We start from the raw sequence: 18,796 nt of genomic DNA, 5'->3' as shown, positions 1-18,796 counted from the left end.
TTTATTAAGCTCCTATTATGTGCCAGGCACTTCATTAAGTTCTGGGACTACAAAGAAAGGCAAAAAAAGTTCTTGCTTTCTTCTCCTCCTCCTCTTTTTTTTTTTTTTTTTTTTTTTTTTTTTTTTTTGCTGAGACAATTGTAGTGAAGTGACTTGCCCAAGGTCACACAAAAAATCCTTGCTTTAAAGTAATTCATGGGGCAGCTAGGTGGCGCAGTGGATAGAGCACCAGCCCTGAAGTCAGGAGGACCTGAGTTCAAATCTGGTCTCAGACACTGTCTAGTTGTGTGACCCTGGGCAAGTCACTTAACCCCAATTGCCTCAGCAAAAAATAAAAAATAAAAAATAAAAGTAATTCATGTTCTAATGGGGAAGACAGGTGCTATATTAATGACTTATTAATCATTAACAACCACTTTTTAAAAATTGGCTTTGGGGCTTAGGAATCAGTGGGCATTATGGAAAACAAGACACAGTTTGCCAGATATTATAGGATTGAAGATTTAAAGCTGAAAGGAACTCTGGAGATCATTTACTATAACCTCCCACATTTTCTATTTGGGAAACTTGAGGGCCAGATATAGAGTGCAACTTGCTCTCATGTTCACTTGTAGTGCTAAGTCCTCTTCCCCAAACCTTATACTGTCTGTCCATCCAGCTAAAGCACAATCGAAACAATGATCAGCCTTCATCTACTTGAATGGTGACTCTTATAAAACTTCATTTGAAATGTTCCAACTTGACTTTGATTCCATTGAATCAACCTTGAAAATAATAAATGTAACAATAAAAATTTTTTTTTACTGTTTCACTTGCCTACAAATATTAAGTCTCCTCTATTATATTTTTCTACCTGGCATATTTTCTTAAATTACAAATCCATTCTCCATATATTAGAAGCAATCTTAGAATTCATCTTTTACTTCATTTTGGAGGTGTTTCATTATCAGATAAAGAACATTTGTAATAATAAGTGGGAAGTAATAATAAGTTGGTTGGAGAGGGGTCTCATAGCTCTAGAACATCAATTTGCACAGAGACACCTACTAAGTATTTGTTAAATTGTTTGTTGATAAATCTGAGACATGAAGCACTTGGAACTTTTCATTTTCTCCAGTGACTCACACCCCCCTCTGCCATTCTCTCCCTCCCCCCCCACCCCACCCCCAGTCCTTGGATTGAAATGGTTGGTTATCAATAGCATGATGTCATGTAAAATTTGGCTTTTTTTTTTTTAAAGGGAAAAAAAGCAACAAGTACAGCACATCTAATCGAAACAAATTCAAGGATTTGATATGAAGCACAGAAGCAGATAGTGCATATAGCAAGCCATAGCTGGAATACTTTTGTGAGTAAGAAAATCTTCCCTTTTAATCACTGTTTCTTAGTACTTATGAACATGGCATCAAACTGACTTAGAAAATTACATAGTAGTATTATTTATATTATACTATGTTTTTATTTATTTTGTTAAATATTTCCCAGTTACACTGCAATCCAGTTCTGCAGCTCTGAGTAGTGTTGCTTTTGACCCAGCTGGCCACACCATTGACATCTCTAGTGTGGACTATCTGGATCCAAAGCCTTGAAATGTTGAACATTTTTGGGAACGAAAAATAGAAGAAAAATCAGGTGAACTTAACAGCTGAATTTTTTTTTTCTCCTTCACTCTTTCTAAGATTTTGGCAGCATCTTAAAGATTGAGATGGAGAAGCATTTTAAAAGCAAGAATGTTTTTAATGTTTGTATCATCTTCCGGTTCTAGGTATTTAAAAGATGGTCTGGCAAGTTGTACTGTCATTAACCTTCATTTGTAAAACTCTTCAGAAAATAACATTTAGCTGTTTTTTATAAGATTCTAAAGAGATTATTTTAATCACTTTTTAGAATGCCCAATTTTAGAACACAGTGTAAAATACTTTTTTTTAAAGTGCTTAATGCTTTTAAAATTCTCTTCAACCAGTTAATTTCCTCACTCTTATTTAATCTCTTTAAAGAAGTTTTACCTTTTGCCTCATGAATTTTCCTTAGCCTTACTAATATTTCTATAGGAGAATGGTAAAGAATTTTTCAGATGCTGAAAAACTTCATTGAGAAACATTACTTGTGAAGAATTTAATAAAAAAAAATCAAAAACTGCAATAACAATAATTTCCTGAAAATTTAATGTGGATGGAGTCATTTTGAGGACAAAAAAATTATCATTTGAATCCATGCACATCGGTTAAGTATTTCCTGAATGTATAAGATGTGGTATACTGGATAGAGGGCTGACCTTGGGAGCAACTTTTAAGACTTTACTTGAGACCCATTGTGTTTCCCGTATAGCTGTGTGACCCATAGATTGCCTGCCTCTTAACATCCCAAGCAACTCTCTAAGACTGAGTTAATTCAATTTGCATCAGCAGAAGGAGTTTGTAGGTGGAGACTTCTCTATACTGATGAAATCATAGATCTGGACCAGGCCCTGTGCTAGGTGCTGGGGACACAGAGGTAAAGGAAACAGGCCCTGTCCATCATGATAGTCCAGGGGAAGAAGGGGCCTGAAGAAGATGGCCTGGGGCCCTAGTAGCTCCCTTAGGGAAGGCTTGACAGCAAAAGGGGTTCCTCAGCAGATCGTTGAAGGAAGACCAAAAAGAAAGGTCAGGTGAAGAGAAAGTGGAAGGGCTGTGGGGTAAAGCTGATAGACACATATCATGGCCAGAGAGGTGCTTCCAGTTCAGGGGATAGTTAGCCATCCAGTTTGGTTAAAATGTAGAATGAAGGGCAAGTGCTGTGCAGTGAGCCTACAGAAGTGCATGGGAGCTTACATGGTGAGAGGAACTGAACCGGAGGCTTTGGGCATTTGTCTGCAAGAGTCAATGAATTATTTTGACAAGAAGGGGGAGAGAGCTTGAAAGCAGTAAAGGTTAGGATACTTTGAGAGAGAGGAGGAAAAACATGATGGAGACCAGATGGAAGGTGGTTCATTGGGAACAGAGGACAAGGGGACAAACACAGGAGAAGAGAGGGTCTTTGACATGGTTCAAAAGTGAATCTGTGAGGGGGAGACAATGGCCACAAAAGAGTTGGGATTCCAAGCCTTGATGTGCAGAAGTGTTCCTTGTATATTCAGCAGACACAGGGAAAGGTGGTAAAAAGGAAGGAGAGTTCTCTTGTAAATGTGCTGATTTTGAAATGCTGTCGGGAAGTCGAGGTAGAGAGGGCCTGGAGGGTCCTACGATAGACTGGAGTTCAGCAAACACCAAGGTCAACAAAGTGAGAATATATAAAAGGGGAAGAAAATAACAGAGGAGGTGGAAAAGGTTAGAGAATTGTCTGGAGAGAGACCATTCTTTTAAGGGATCAAAAAGACAGAAAAAGGAGTCCAGACAGGGTCCAGGTTAGTAGCATAGAAAACCACAGAGGAGAACAAGAATATTAAGACTGAGCAGGAAACCACTGGCCGTGACAGTGAAGACTTGAGCATTAATCACCTCTGAAAGGGTGATTACAGAATGATGCTGGAGCCAGAGGCTGGATTACTAGAGAATGAAAAATGAATGAGTGGAAGCAGTGAGGATGGGCCATTCTGTAAGAGTAAGGCAGTGAAACCAGTGAAAAATAGGATATTTGATAAGAACAGGGTCTGCTGAAGGTTTTTTTTAAACATAGACAGTGGGGAAAAAAGCCCAGGATTGGGTATGGAGAAGGATCGTGAAGCGATCCTCTGGAGGAAGAAATGGGATGAAGTGTACAAGTCACAGTCAGGGCTTTGTCCTAACTGGGAGGAGAGCTCCCCCCATTTGGGAGGCTAGAGCAAAGAAGGGGTGGCCAAAGGTAGAGAGGAAGAAATGGGGTGGGGAACCTGTCACATGCCAGACAAATCTTATCTGAGAGGGGCCCAAGGGACTTTCAGAAACATCCCAATTCATGATATATAAAAAATATAATTTTTTTTTCTCTTTCTCCTTTTTGCAAAACAGTAAACTTGCTTAAAATTGTCTTTATGATCTCTGAGATGTGCAACTAAAAGTTTGGAATAAATCCCTCAGGTAAAGCTTCAGAGTATGTTTGAATCCAAATAAGACTTTAAGCTATGTTTATTCTAACTCATGGATTGCTTGTGGAAATGAATTGCTAAAATACTGATTTCTTCTTTCTGTTTTACAGCTGGGAAAGCAGTGTCCGTGCTCTTATGTACAACTTCAAAAAAAAAACCCAAAAAAAGTCAGATCTGTAGGGGAATTGTATAAAGTAAACTGAGCTGCAGGGTAGCAGTGTTTGAATAGTCCTTGTAAAGGTGCCCATACAGTTGCCAAAATGAGTAAAAGAACGAGCAGTGACACCCCTCTAGGAAGGTTAGTGGAGTTCTGTTAAGTTAAGCCGCCGTGGGAAGGGTGAAGGTACACTGGCTTTAAAGCTGCCTGCCTGCCTGCCTGCCTGCGGGTGGCTGCTATTCTTTTTGCACCCTAATATATCCTTGTTGATCCCAATTGCATCTCCCTATGAGCATGGATATCCTGCCAGTTTAGGATGAGCTCAAGCCATTTTGTTCTGCCTTTTTTGTAGAAAGCCTGTTATGTACTTTTTACTACACGTAACATATAATCTAAATTGTTAAGCTCATAAACTCTCAAAAGATGTATGAATTTGGAAGATTTTCTTAATCACAGATTCCCTACATGAAAGTATGCAATATATTACATGCTTTAATAAACATCAAAAATGAATTTATTCAGCAGGCCTAGATTTGAATTTGCATTTCATGATTTTTAGGAGTCAAGCTTTTTTAACCTTTCCTTTTAAATAAATTTTGAGTAACTTTGCTTTTCTCCTTTCATAATAATTCCTCCTTTTATAATTATAATCCACTGTGGGTTTTGTTTTTTTTTTTTTAAGGGTATTGTGCATGTCTGAGAGCAGTTTTCCAATTTAATCTTTTAAAAAAGCCTAGCAGTTTCTGTCTCTGTGGGGAAACTCTTTTGATGGGGGGGGAGGGGGTAGTTTCATTTTTGTTATATATTTATCAAGCCGCATGTTTTTTTGTTAATGCAAGAAAAGCACTTTGCCGGGGGGAGGAGGAGGGTGGTACCTTTCTATAATGTTCTTATCTTTCTTTTTTCCAAATTAGGGCCAAAACTGGAGGTTTTCACTAATAACAAGTCAAGTGGCTTTTTATTAGGAAAATTTTTTTTGTGACATAGTTTATATTGCACATGTTCACATTATTAAACTGTTCTTTTAGGAATTCTTCCTTTTGTGCTCTTTTTATCTACTAAGTGCACTCAGAAGACGGAGACATGACTTATCACTAATTCCTGGCTTTTAAAAAAAATTTCTTTTTCTAGGATGAGTGGGGCAGCATTTCCTTCTCCCACAGCTGACATGGCAGAAATAAATCGTATTCAGTATGAGATGGAATACACTGAAGGTATCAGCCAGCGGATGAGGGTCCCAGAAAAGTTAAAAGTTGCTCCACCACCTCCTGATTTGGAGCCAGGCTTCCAAGAAGGAGTCCCAAATGCTAGCGTCACCATGCAGGTTCCAGAGAGGATTGTTATAGCAGGTATGTTTGTACTTTCCTGTGAAACTGACTAATGGATTCTTATTTTTTCTGTGTACCTCTGCTAGGGACATTTTATAAGATTTCTAATTTTTGAGAAAATAGTTTTAGGGAAAATTCTTAGAAATTCTGCTTTTGTTTTAAAAATTTGTGCTCCTAGTGGCTTGTTCATTCTGTAGTATTTTACAGGAAGCATTATGTTGTTGCAGATTTAAAGTGAATTAAATATGATAGGTACACTCTAAAGATTCCTGGGTCTTTTCGTCTGCTCTGTAACTATACTCTCTTGTATGTGTTAGCTCCTTTCTTCCATTTGTAGTATTGAGAGGTCAAGATAGCAGTACCTAGTTCGAAATAAACATGTGGCAAATTCACAATGGCCATTCTCTTTGCCAAAAGGAAAGTTTATTTAGAAGAATTTATAAGTAAAGTAAGATAAAATAAGCATCAGTAGTGGCTAATATAAAATAGCCCAGTCCCTAATTACTATTTCTAGGTGGTCTATAGGATACTCAAATTAGAATATTGCTTCAGTTTTTGTTTCATTGATCTTCACACAAATATTTCCTGCTGTTTTTTTTTTTTAATTTCTTCACTTAGTTTTATCTTCTTATACTATTTTGCCCTCACCCCTTTCTACCTGTCATCTTTTTTTTGAGTAACATATACAGTATGTTTTCAGAATCATACTTAAAGCATATATAGATCTTATGCTACCAACTCTCAGTGATATCTGTGAGATCAAATTTTCCTCTATTTTTCTATAGAAAAAATATTTCTATTTTAGCTTGTAATTCCTTTCTTTGATTTTTGTTTACTGTGCTCTTTTAGTCATCTCTCCTGTTTGTCTTCCTACATTATAGCTGCCCTCTGTGATATTTGGCTTGGTGAACATACCTAACTAATTTTCTCCCCTTAAATTTCAAGGTAAAAGCTTTTAAAGCTAGATTTTCAATATTACAAGCAAGTATATTCTTTAATCAAAAAAAATTTTTTTGGTGAATTTTTCAAATAGCACATCCATTTTTTAAAAATTATTATTTTTTTAATAATTACAACTTTTTATTGACAGAATCCATGCCAGGGTAATTTTTTACAACATTATCCCTTGCACTCACTTCTGTTCCGATTTTCCCCCTCCCTCCCTTCATGCCCTCCCCCAGATGGCAAGCAGTCCTGTACATGTTAAATATGTCACAGTATATCCTAGAAACAATATATGTGTGCAGAACTGAACAGTTCTCTTGTTGCACAGGAAGAATTGGATTCAGAAGGTAAAAATAATCCAGGAAGAAAAACAAAAATGCAAACAGTTTACATTCATTTCCCAGTGTTCTTTCTTTGGGTGTAGCTGCTTCTGTCCATCACTGATCAATTAAAACTGAGTTAGGTCTCTTTGTCAAAGAAATCCACTTCCATCAGAATGCATCTTCATACAGTATTGTTGTTGAAGTATATAATGATCTCCTGGTTCTCTCATTTCACTTACCATCAGTTCATGTAAGTCTCTCCAAGCCTCTCTGTATTCATCCTGCCAGTCATTTCTTACAGAACAATAATATTCCATAACATTCATATACCACAATTTACCCAGCCATTCTCCAATTAATGGGCATCCATTCAATTTCCAGTTTCTAGCCACTACAAACAGAGCTGCCACAAACATTTTGGCACATACAGGCCCCTATCCCTTCTTTAGTATTTCTTTGAGATATAAGCCCAGTAGTAACATTGCTAGATCAAAGGGTATGCACAGTTTGATAACTTTGAGCATAGTTCCAGATTGCTCTCCAGAATGGCTGGATTCATTCACAACTCCACCAACAATGCATCAGTGTCCCAGTTTTCCCGCATCCCCTCCAATATTCATCATTATTTTTTCCTGTCATTCTAGCCAATCTGACAGGTGTGTAGTGGTATCTCAGAGTTGACTTAATTTGAATTTCTCTGATCAATAGTGATTTGGAACACTCTTTCATATGAGTGGAAATAGTTTCAATCTCATCATCAGAAAATTGTCTGTTCATATCCTTTGACCATTTATCAATTGGAGAATGGCTTGATTTCTTATAAACCAGAATCAAATCTATATATTTTGGAAATGAAGCCTTTATCAGAACCTTTAACTATGAAAATGTTTTCCCAGTTTGTTGCTTCCCTTCTAATCTTGTTTGCATTAATTTTGTTTGTACAAAGGCTTTTTAATTTGATATAATCAAAATTTTCTATTTTGTGATCAATAATGATCTCTAGTTCATCTGTGGTCACAAATTCCTTCCTCCTCCACAAGTCTGAGAGGTAAACTATTCTATAGTACATCCATTTTCAAATATTTTCCTTAACTATTCAGCAGACCATTCCTTTTAATAACAGTGTTAAAAGTGGGAGAAAGAAACATTTCTTCAAAACAAACACATCATATATTAACTATATACATGCGTTATATAGTGTACATAAATTTAGATCACAATAACAGAATAAAATAACACATCAACCATGTCTGATAGTATATACAGTATTCCATTCCCCATTTCCACAAATAGGAAAAGGAGGTTTATCTTCCTAAATTGAATGTTAGATCTGAAGGTTCTGGAACAATAAAGTGCCTTTTTCCAAGTAAAAAACTGATCAGTGAAAATTGAAAATTACCAGAGAAATTTTTGAAGAGCTTGTTCCCATCAAAAGGACTAACTGGGTATTGTGGTAGGCCAACACACAAAAAGATACAGACTCTGCTCTAAAGCTTTCATTCTCCCTGTTAGATTGTAAATACCTTTAGAACAGGATCTGTGTCTTTGTCTTTGTGTTTGCTTAGGGTTTTGTCACAGGCAGAACATTTTGATGGCGCCAACAATATGCCTTCAAGTCATGGATGTTTTTTGAGGCTGAGATTAGTTGGTGCCTGTGACTCTGTGACTGGCATTCAATTTCTTTTTTTCATCCTTTCAGTTCACACTATTGTAGTCATTGTATATATTGTTTTCCTGATTCTACTTCAGTTCATATGAGTCTCTGTGCTTTTCTGAACTCTTCATATTCAGTCTATAATAAAGTAATATTTTACTATATTTTCCTTCTTGGTTTATTAAATCATTCTCCATTTGATGGGTATTTATTTAGTTTCTAATTCTCTCCACTATTATAAAAAATACTACTATAAATGTTTGAATATATACAAGACCCTAATTCTGTTTTTAAAAGTGAGTTATTGATTTCTTGTGTTTCTTACATCATCATAGTTAATCCCATAAGATATGCTTCTACTCCACAAAAGGATGGATTGAGGCTGTCTTCTCACATCTTTTCATCTGAGTCTAGATTGCAGTCTATGATTGCAACATAATTATAAAGATGTTGCATTTGCTTTTGATGCCTTGATTTGTGGTGGTTTTTTTCCATTAATCACTGTGTATAGTTTCTTGGCGTAACTTCACTCCACATCAGTTGGTATTGATCTTTCTAGATTTCTCTGTAATCATTACACCATTTCTTAAAGCACAGCAATATCCCATTACATTCACGTGGCACAGTTTGTTCAGCCTTTCCCCAGTTGAAGGACATCTCTTTGTTCCCTTTGCTTTATTGTGTCAGGCCCCATGTTAAGCACTTGATTCTACTAGAAATATTGTCCTATGTTTATGGTTTGTTTTTATCAGTAGCTTCCTTGGGATAGAAGTCCAGGGACCCCAGTTCTTTCTTCAACCTTCTTGAGATGTGTTTCTAGTCCAGGATACCTGCCTGTCTGATGTGTTTGTGACCACAACCTGTAATCCTTTGTTTTAAACTGCAACCTAAAAATCTAATTGCAGTTCTCACAGTTTTCTTAGCCAACTGTTTCCTTACCAAACCTTCCTTCCTCTTCTGAAATCCTTGTCTTAATGCAGAGTATGAGGCAAGAATGCCAGGGACACTCCCTTAGAGTTTTCATTTTCCTGTCCCAGATTTTACAGTCCTTCGAAGTTTTTTCTAGATTCTTCTTGGCATTTGGTTTGTTCCCACATCCCTTCCTACCTGTGAGATCTTGAGGAAGTCACTTGGTCTAGAGCAGCCAGCAGTGCTCCTCCTGCTTCCTGCAGCCTGCATCTCTCTGACAAGCATTACTTCTATTTCTTAATCTTGGCTCTCTTCTCTTTGGTGTTTCTCCCAGAATTCTCCGGCTCCTCTTCAGGTTCTTTTCATTTTCATTTTGAAATCCTCCTTCCATTTTTTAAAAAGGGTGCTTGATTGCCCCCGGTATCCTATACTCCTCCTTTCCTTCTCCTTCTGGGAGAAAGACCACAGGCCATTAGGAAACTCCCTCAGAAAGACCACAGTCTTTGGCCCTCTTGTTATCAGCTTCCCAGGAGAACTGTTGGAAGGTGTTTGGATCTTCACACTTTTGAATTTTGTATGTAATGGGAAGGTGTGATCCTCTTTGTCTTATCCTTCTAAGGTAGCTCCAGTTCAGTTCTTTCTTAGAGGATCCTGCTCAGGTCCCAAATTTTTCCTCTTCAAATCAAAACTATGACCATCTTTGATTCCAGACCCTTTACTATTTTTTGTACACCCATGCCTCAATAGAGTGCCTTAGGCAGGGTAAGTGAATAGAGATTTGGGCTGGAGTCATGGGCTCATTTTTTTTTTTTTTTCTTAGTTGATTCTCTGTCTCCCTGGATCTCTGTTGGTTCACTTATAAAAGGAGAGGGTTGGAATAGATAGTTTCTGTAGTCCCTTCCAGCTCTAGACCTAATATCTGAGGCTGATTTTCAGCCTGGATGTAAATAATAGCTAATATTTAATAATAGCCAGCATTTGCTTTAAAGATTGCAAGTTGCCTTATTTGAACCTGGGATCATAACAACCCATTATCTCCATTTTACAGATCAGGAAACTAATTTTAAGTGACTTATGCTGGTCACTTGGCTGGTCAGTGCCTAAAGTTTTGAGTTCTAAACTCTAACCCTCTCTACCTTTCACTCTTCCTGAGAGGGTAAACAATCAAATATGGGTTATATATGTGCAGTCGTGTCAAACATTTCCATAATAGTCATTTTGCAAAAGAAGACAGATAAAATTTTTAAAAAGAAAATGAAAAGAACTATGCTTCAGATAATAATTATTTATTTGGATGCAGTATGCATGATCATTAGTTCTTTGGGATGGTCTTGGATCATTGTATTACTGAGAATAGCTTAGTCATTCACACTTCTTCATCAGATAACATTGTTGATACTGTGTACAATGTTCTCCCAATTTTGTTTACTTCATTATGCATCAGTTCATGTAAGTCTTTCTGGGTTTTCTGAGTTTTCTGAAATCATCCTGCTTGTCATTTTTTATAGCATAGTAATATCCCATTATGATCATATACCATAGCTTATTTAGTCATTTCCCAATTGATGAGCATCCATCAATATTTTTGTACAAATAAGTCCCTTTTCCCTTTTTTCTGATATCTTTAGGGTATAGTCCCAGCAGTGGTATTGCTGGATCAAAAATTGTGCATGGTTTTAAAAACTGGTAGCAAATATTTTTTAAAAAGAAAATTTTTTTGAGTCCACAAGAGCATTACACCAAAGAGCTTGGCATTGGTAATAAATACTGTCAATTAAGTACTAATGCTCACTTTCTTAATTTGAAATCATTCAAATTCAAATCAATTAATTTCAAATTAATTTGAAATTTGAAATCAGCTACTAGTAATAAAGAACCACAAACACAGGGAAGTATGCTTGAAAAGTACAGGTTAATTGTATTCAGTAAGGAATACACATTCTCTCCTTTTGTTTGGATCTTCACACACACACACACACACACACACACACACACCCTCTTATAATCATCTTCCTTAGATGTTTCTGTGTAAGAATTCATCATCTTTTTAAAACAAGTAATTTTTTTTAAAAAAGTTGTTTTAAAATATAGATTAGCAGAATGATTCTGAGTTGAATTTTTTTTGATCATTCTTAAATTTTCTGTCTACTAGAATAGTTTGTATTCTACTAAATGTGATTAGTTTTTTACTAATCTTTATTGATTTTTTATTAGTTTGCATATGATTTTATTTCAGATTGCTGATTTTAATATTCAATTGATTGTAATTTTAAAATCTAATTATAAATCTGTAGAATTTAATTAAGAGCATTAAGACAAACCTAGATCATTAGGAGTCAGAGTAACAAATTGTAGGCACTAATTGATTTTTGTGTAGAGGACAAAGATACTATGGCTTTTTGTATTCATAACATAGAGAAAGACTAGTAAACAGTCAGTAAACATTTATTAAGCATATATATGCCAGACACCATGCTAAGCACTAGAAACACTAGAAATACAAATATTGGGGGAAAGGTGCTGCCCTCAAGGGGTTTACATTCTAAGAGGAGAAAGCCATATACAAAAGGAAGTTGAGAAGATGGGGTGAACAATGGAGGGAAACATTCCTTATGTAAGGCTGGTGGAGATGTTCCTGAGTCACTGTGTAACCAGATAAGAAATGAGGTGGCTGAGCTGAGCTAGCTCTATAAATGGAGATTTGGTGGTAAGAATCTACCACGCCTGGTGGGAAAAGGGCCTACATGTGCAAATGTTTGTAGGAGCTCTTTTTGTGGTAACAAAATATTGGAAAAGGAGTGGACTCTCATCAATTGGGAAATGACTGAACAAGCTGTGGTATATGAAGGTAATGGAATATTATTGTTCTATAAAAAATGATGAACAAGCTGAATTTAGAAAGATCTGGAAAGATTATATGAACTGATGCTGAGTGAAACAAGCAGAACCAGAAATCCTTTCTACACAATAACCGCAAGATTTTGTGATGATCATCTTTGAAAGACTTGGTTATTCTCATCAGTTCAATGATCTGAAGCAATACCAACCAATAGACTTTGGACAGAAAATGCCATCTGCATTTAGAAAAAGGTCTAAGGAGACTGAATGTAAATCAACACATGCTATATTCACTTCTTTTTTCTGTTTTTTTCTCTCTCCCATGGTTTTTCCCTTTTGCTCTCCCAGCATGATTCATAAAGCAATGTGTATTAAAAATAAATAAATTTACTACAATTAAAAGAAGAAGATCCACCCTCCAGTTGTAGTGAACAGATTGATAACATTTTCTAAGATATTGAGATTTTCCAACTGGTATATTTTAGTGAAAATATTATTTTAAAATATATTCCAGGTAATACTGAAGACATTTCATTTTCAAGACCAGCAGATCTTGACCTCATTCAATCAACACCCTTCAAACCCTTGGCATTAAAAACACCTCCCCGTGTTCTGACACTGAGTGAGAGACCACTTGATTTTCTGGACTTAGAAAGGCCCATTCCTCCAACCCCTCAAAATGAAGATGTAAGTAGTTTCTTCTCAAAATTCAGATTTTTTTGTAAGAACAAAGAATCTTGTGGGCATGGGAATGTGGTTATGAGATAGTGATTCAAGTCAAACTATCATCCTTATAACCTTTAGTCACCACACTGAACACTATACTTTGACACAGATGCTTACCTGTAGGGTGTAATGCTGATGCTTCTTAAATCTAAACACTTTACCTTTCAGGAAAAGTCTCATTCGGAGGAAGAACCCAGCCATCAGGTGGGTGGTGAGGAAGGACATGATTAAATGTGAGGACATTAAGAATCAAGAGTTATAAATGATGGTGGTAGGCTATTATGGCATTTTATTTTGGGGTCCAACAACAAAGGTGGGGCAGCAGAATGGGAGTCAAGAAGGGAGCGTTTACTATCTTTTGGATGAGAAAAATTAATTAGGAACATAATTTCCCTGAAATGGGGTTTGTGGTGGTGGTAATGAAAGTACCATTGTTAACAATTTTCTGCTTAAAAGCAGCTAGAGCAAATAGGAATGAAATAGGGTAAAGTAAAGCATTCAATTCGTTCTCTTGATATCCCCTTCCAAAGAAATAGTATGTCCCTGTGGACAAAATGATATAATGTGGACCAGTTCAGGAATTAGTAATCTCCGTTCTGCTTTTGGCCTTGCCGGTAAATCGTTTGCTTTGTAATAGACTTTCTGTCTGTAGAGAATCACCTCTCCATTGATGTTCCCTCTAGCTTCTGTTTTCTTGGCGTGGCTTTTATGCTTCAAGTGCATATGGCAATTAGAAGGAACAAGCAAGATTAGCAGGCAGATGTCATGAAACATGTAGATAGTCACACTTATAGCAGTGTTTCTGCAGGTTACTTCTGTTCTACCTATATTTATCATACATTTGATTCCACATGATTTTAATAGCAGATTAGTTTTTATTCCCTTTAAACTTTTTAAGATCTCAGTAAAGTGCCTGATAGCTTTCCCTCCCTTCTTCCCTTTCCCCTCCTTAAAGACACTTGGGATTAAAATAGCAACTGTCAAGTGTGTGAAGCTAGATTTGAACTCAGCTCCTCCTGACTCCAGGGCCAGTGCTCTATCTACCTAGCTATCCCACAAATAGCTTTTACCAGTGATGACTTTTGTAGCTTGAATTTTATTGAAAATTGATTTAGGAGCTTACATGATTAGAAGTTAGAGAAGGCTTACCAGGAGGCCTGTAGAAATAATTATTTGTGGAAAAAAATTATTGCAAATTGATCTTATAAGCAGTTATATATTAGATAGAGATGACACATTTAATACTATATGTGATAAATCGTACATTTAAATGTAGTCTTGGTTTCTAAAGTTTTTCCTATACTGGTGAAAACAATAGATTTGGGATTTTAGTATTTCCTCCAGCCATTAAAGTCAACCCACCTGACATTCCCACCAATCCTGCTTATATCCACATTTCTCCCATACTATCAGCTAAATGATTGTCCATTATGGTTTTTAAAATGTAAATCCTTTAAGGACAATAATGCTTTTAAAAGAGCCCTGTAGCAATTAGGAAGGCTGTACTAACAAAACCCTTCAGTGCAAATTAACTGAGAACCCTTCAACCTAGGAAAGTATAAAGGAGGTCCTAAATTTATCTGTTTCATGAACCTTATGATATGTAAGGTAAGTTACTAAGTCCAACATGTAATAAAAAAAATTTTTTAATGATTTGATATTTAACTAAATCAAGTTTTTTCCTTATCTTTGACCAAATTAAATGTTTTAAAAGCAAATTATCATTTCAGAAAAATAATTATTCTACATAGACCAGATGTTTAGCCCTAAAGAAAAACTAGGGGAGAATGTTTGATAAATCCAACCACCAGAGAAGTTTTATTTAATATAATACAACATATACTTGTCTCCTACTTTGAAATTAACTGCATTTGATATCTTAGCTCCCAAGATTTTTAAACAAATCATTCATTCATTCATTTATTTATTTATTTAGCTTAAGTGTTCATTATTGTTGATTGTGATAAGTCTAAAAAGATAATTGTTCATTTCAAATCCTTTTAGGTGACTCACTTCATTGACACTTTGATAATGTAAGCTAAATTTGAAGTTTTAAAAACCAATATTAGTTTTATTTCCCCTAACGATTAAAATAGATCTCCTAATTACATCTATGCCAACTGGGGACTTCATTAATTTTCTGGATACTGGATATATTCTGGATATATTCATAAATACTAGGAAACATAGATCCATTTGGAGTACTGTTTCCAAAACTAAACTGAGATTTATCCAGATTTGAAATTCTGACTGTATCTTCAAATGATCTAATAATCCTAGTGTACAAATAGCTTCCTGAAAATTCAATTTCTGTTAAATGAATTTACACAAATGAAACAATTTGAATTAAATTGTGTAAGATGGACTTTGGAAGTACATATGTGATGGATCCCTTCTGTAAAGTGAATAATCTCCCCCTGATTTTTGCTTAAGTTTAGATTTTAATATCTTCATCATTATCATTGCTTTGCAAATACCTTGAGTTGTCTTTCTGTGATTATAATCTTTTCTAAATATTAGGTTCTTTCTGAAATTAGGCTAAGAGGTTTTTATTTTGAGAAACAAAAAAATTATGGGATACTCACCAAAAATATGTTGTCTTCCCTCAATCCTCCCCTTTCCCCCTTCTCCTTTTGTTTTTTAGCAAATCCGTACAGTTGGCAGGCTGAAAAGGGAGAGGTCCATGAGTGAAAATGCTGTACGACAAAATGGACAATTAGTCAGAAACGATTCCATGTGAGTAATATCCTATCTCGAATCCCCACTCCTGGCCTTAAGCTGCTGCCACACAGTGACAGCTGTCTTTCTATCCCTTCCCATTTACCTTTCCTCAACATAGTGATCCTGAGCATAAGGTTAGTAGTGGCTTCAGATTTAAAGAAGACTTTACTTTGTGTAACCAAATGTCAGTTGAAACCATTTCATTCTTTTTGATATTTTATATATTTTTTTTACATTTTTATTTCTGTTTGTGTGTGATTTGCACATTTGGGGATCACCTGCAAAGTATAATTTAAACTGATGGGCTTTTAAATCCATTTAACTAGTTTTGAGAGATGTTTGTCCAACACATTGTGTCTTTCAAAACTGAAAAGTGGTGAAATTCAGTAGAGAATTTCAAATTTAATGTGTATGTGATTTCTTGAAGTGAGCTATGGTAAACAAAACCACATTTGAAAGTAATTATCTTTATTCTCACAATGTAACTAACAGCATCTTTCTTACCTGTGGCTTCTTGGGGCTTACGACACATGCAGTTGCAAAGAAATAGAAACATAACCTTCAAAGAATTTTGTGTTTTTTTTTCCATTTTCCTTTCTGATTTGGTGAGATCACACCCTCATTTATTTACCTATTTTTATATGTCTTAAAACAGAAATATGCTCATTATAATAGGAATCCTTTAAAAGTTCTATGAAATAAAAAGCCAATTACACATTTAAAAATAATTAAATACCAAAGCTTTGAAAGATTCTTGTATTTTTATGGGATTGATATTTTGAGAGGAAATAATTACCAATACTTTCTCACTAATTTTTAAAAAATTAGCATATGCATAAGGTATTTTCTGTTAATACTGTGGCATTTCCATCTCCCACTGTGGGGCTCTCCATTTCATTAGGGTGGTAGAGTCTAACTCAAGAAATACTCTCAGAAAAAAGCTAGTTGAGTGTCAGTGTGTGATATGCAAGTGAGGCTGAGCTAAGAATTCAGAGAAGTGAATTAGGGCAGCCTTTTCTTGTGGAAAGCATGTTGTAAGTAGTAAATACATTTTGGTTCTTTTTAAGAGATTTTTTTTTTTAAAACCTCCAAAATCAGAATTCTCAAGGACACATTACCTGAAGTTTCAATTAAATTGTGAGGCTAACTGTTTATTTGATTTGATGATGTTGTATCCCTTTGTTTAGGGAAAGGGAAGGAAGCAAGAACCAAAATTTCTTTGCTAAATTTATTCCTTTTCATGTGTGTGGTGTTTCTATTCCAAATGATTGTATAGTAAAAACACAAATTCAGATAATAAATAGCTGATTTGGAAAAAAGACTAAATAAAGATGAAAGATATGATTTAACCTCTGTCTGTAAATGGTCATGTGTTACAACAGATCAGGTAAGATATATAAAAAATCATCTTTGTATATGTGTACCAAAGGACTTACATAAGTCATATTCAAGGATTCTAGATAATTTATGAAAATGAGAATAGCTGCAATTTGGCAGTCTAGTTAATATAATATAATATAATCCTGAACCAAGACTCTAAGTAATTAATCTTTTCAAAAAATTTATAAAAGGGTACAAAAATTTTTTAATAAATTCTGTGACATTTTATATAAACCCTTTATTGCTTAACACTTTTCATCTCAGACCAGAAAAAGCAAACAATTGATAACTGTTGCAGAACTCCTCTATTTCAGTCAGTTAAATTTCATCACATATACATGCTAAATAATGGTTTGAAAAAAGGAAAAGGATAATTGCATATTGTATGTGTGGACCATTCTGCTTAGAGCATAATTCAGATTGATGTGTCATTTGTGTTCTGCTACATCTTAATATTATTGTTACAAGCTACATTTCTCATAGTAGACAAATGATTAATGCCACGTGTCTTCATTGTTTTAGTTGTCTTTAATGGCGCAACATCTCCTAGAACACTTAACTTGATATTAGTTTTATTCCCTACATTTTAATTTTTCTATTTTTGTAATCTTAAAACTTTGTGTATGTTAACAAAATAAGACTTCAAATCAGATAATTGTACATTTTTCAAAGTCTTTTAATAATATATTATGGACTACAATTTTTCAGCTTTTTGTTTTTAACAACAAAGTATTTTATTAATATCAATATTTTCTCATTTAATGGTGACATCACAATTTCTTTCCTGATATCATTCTTAATGTATTACGAATATGATGACAGTTTTAATCTTATTCTTAGAATAAGTATATCATTTTAAATTGTTTTCATTAGGGTTTATCACAACTTCAAAATATTTCATAAATGTTAAGGGTAAATATTTGCATGTAAATAAATACTTGATAAAATTTTGATACGTACTATACATGAGTATCATTAATACTATGATGCAGGAACAGTGTCAGTATAAAACTGATTTGCCTCATTCAAATTATTAAATTCTTACTATATTATATAACTTAATTTTTTCTTCAAAAAAATTAAAATATACATAACTGTGCATGTTTTGTCTCTAAAATATTGATTCTCTGCTCTCCCCCTTGGCATTCTTAAGAATGGAAATAGAAAGATCAGAAGGCTGAAACATTCTGGTCTTTCAAGGCCAGATCTTTATATTACTTTTAAGAGGCCTAGGAAGTACTTGCTCTATCCAACCATCAGCACAAATGTGAATTCTTAACAGTGGTATTCATTTTTAGCTTTTTTTTGGTGTGTTACAAAGATGAATGTGTAAAAGAAGCGCAATTATTATTTAAGGTGGCTCAGATCAGATTCTGCCCCAAGAAATAAAATTTCAAGGTTCCAGTCATCGCTTTCAGCCCCGGAATACACGTAAGATTTTATCTGATTTGCTCTTTGTGAGTAGAAAGTGTTTTAATTCTATAGGTTTTTGATACTAATTTATTTTACAAAATGATTATATCTTAATTCTCTACTGCTTGGCTCTGGAATACCTTAATTTAAGGGTTTCTCAAACTGTCATCAGACTCCTTAAAAGATGTGTCTGTGGTTATACACAGACATACACACACGCATGCAGATGTGTGTGTGCACATATATAGTCAAAAAAGAAGGAAAATGGGGTGCTTTAAATTACCTTGATATATTTCATGCTGGCACACGAGTTCTAAATTAAAATTCATCTAAAGCAGTGATTCTTAAGACTTATTGGAG

General features: G+C 34.9%; 1 protein-coding gene across 20 annotated transcripts in view; it reads left to right on the top strand.

The window, feature by feature from the left end:
* MFF (mitochondrial fission factor) overlaps window positions 1-18,796 on the top strand; it is a 41,314-nt gene that overhangs the window by 4,129 nt on the left and 18,389 nt on the right. For 8 of the 20 annotated variants that reach the window (XM_051983397.1, XM_051983396.1, XM_051983406.1 and 5 more), the window contains exons 2-9: window positions 1,241-1,348; window positions 3,966-4,034; window positions 4,153-4,340; window positions 5,331-5,548; window positions 12,711-12,883; window positions 13,091-13,126; window positions 15,567-15,658; window positions 18,380-18,454. In XM_051983397.1, the coding sequence (XP_051839357.1) occupies window positions 4,303-4,340; window positions 5,331-5,548; window positions 12,711-12,883; window positions 13,091-13,126; window positions 15,567-15,658; window positions 18,380-18,454 (632 nt within the window). In that variant the 5' untranslated portion in view covers window positions 1,241-1,348; window positions 3,966-4,034; window positions 4,153-4,302. Of the gene's footprint in view, window positions 1-1,240; window positions 1,349-2,408; window positions 2,494-3,965; window positions 4,035-4,152; window positions 4,341-5,330; window positions 5,549-12,710; window positions 12,884-13,090; window positions 13,127-15,566; window positions 15,659-18,379; window positions 18,455-18,796 lie in introns of all 20 variants that reach the window. The other 12 variants (XM_051983410.1, XM_051983411.1, XM_051983416.1 and 9 more) reach the window with 6 other exon arrangements.

This window comes from Antechinus flavipes, chromosome 3 (assembly GCF_016432865.1).
Source record: "Antechinus flavipes isolate AdamAnt ecotype Samford, QLD, Australia chromosome 3, AdamAnt_v2, whole genome shotgun sequence".
Classification (NCBI taxonomy): domain Eukaryota; kingdom Metazoa; phylum Chordata; class Mammalia; order Dasyuromorphia; family Dasyuridae; genus Antechinus; species Antechinus flavipes.
This window is presented reverse-complemented; position numbering and strand designations above follow the sequence as displayed.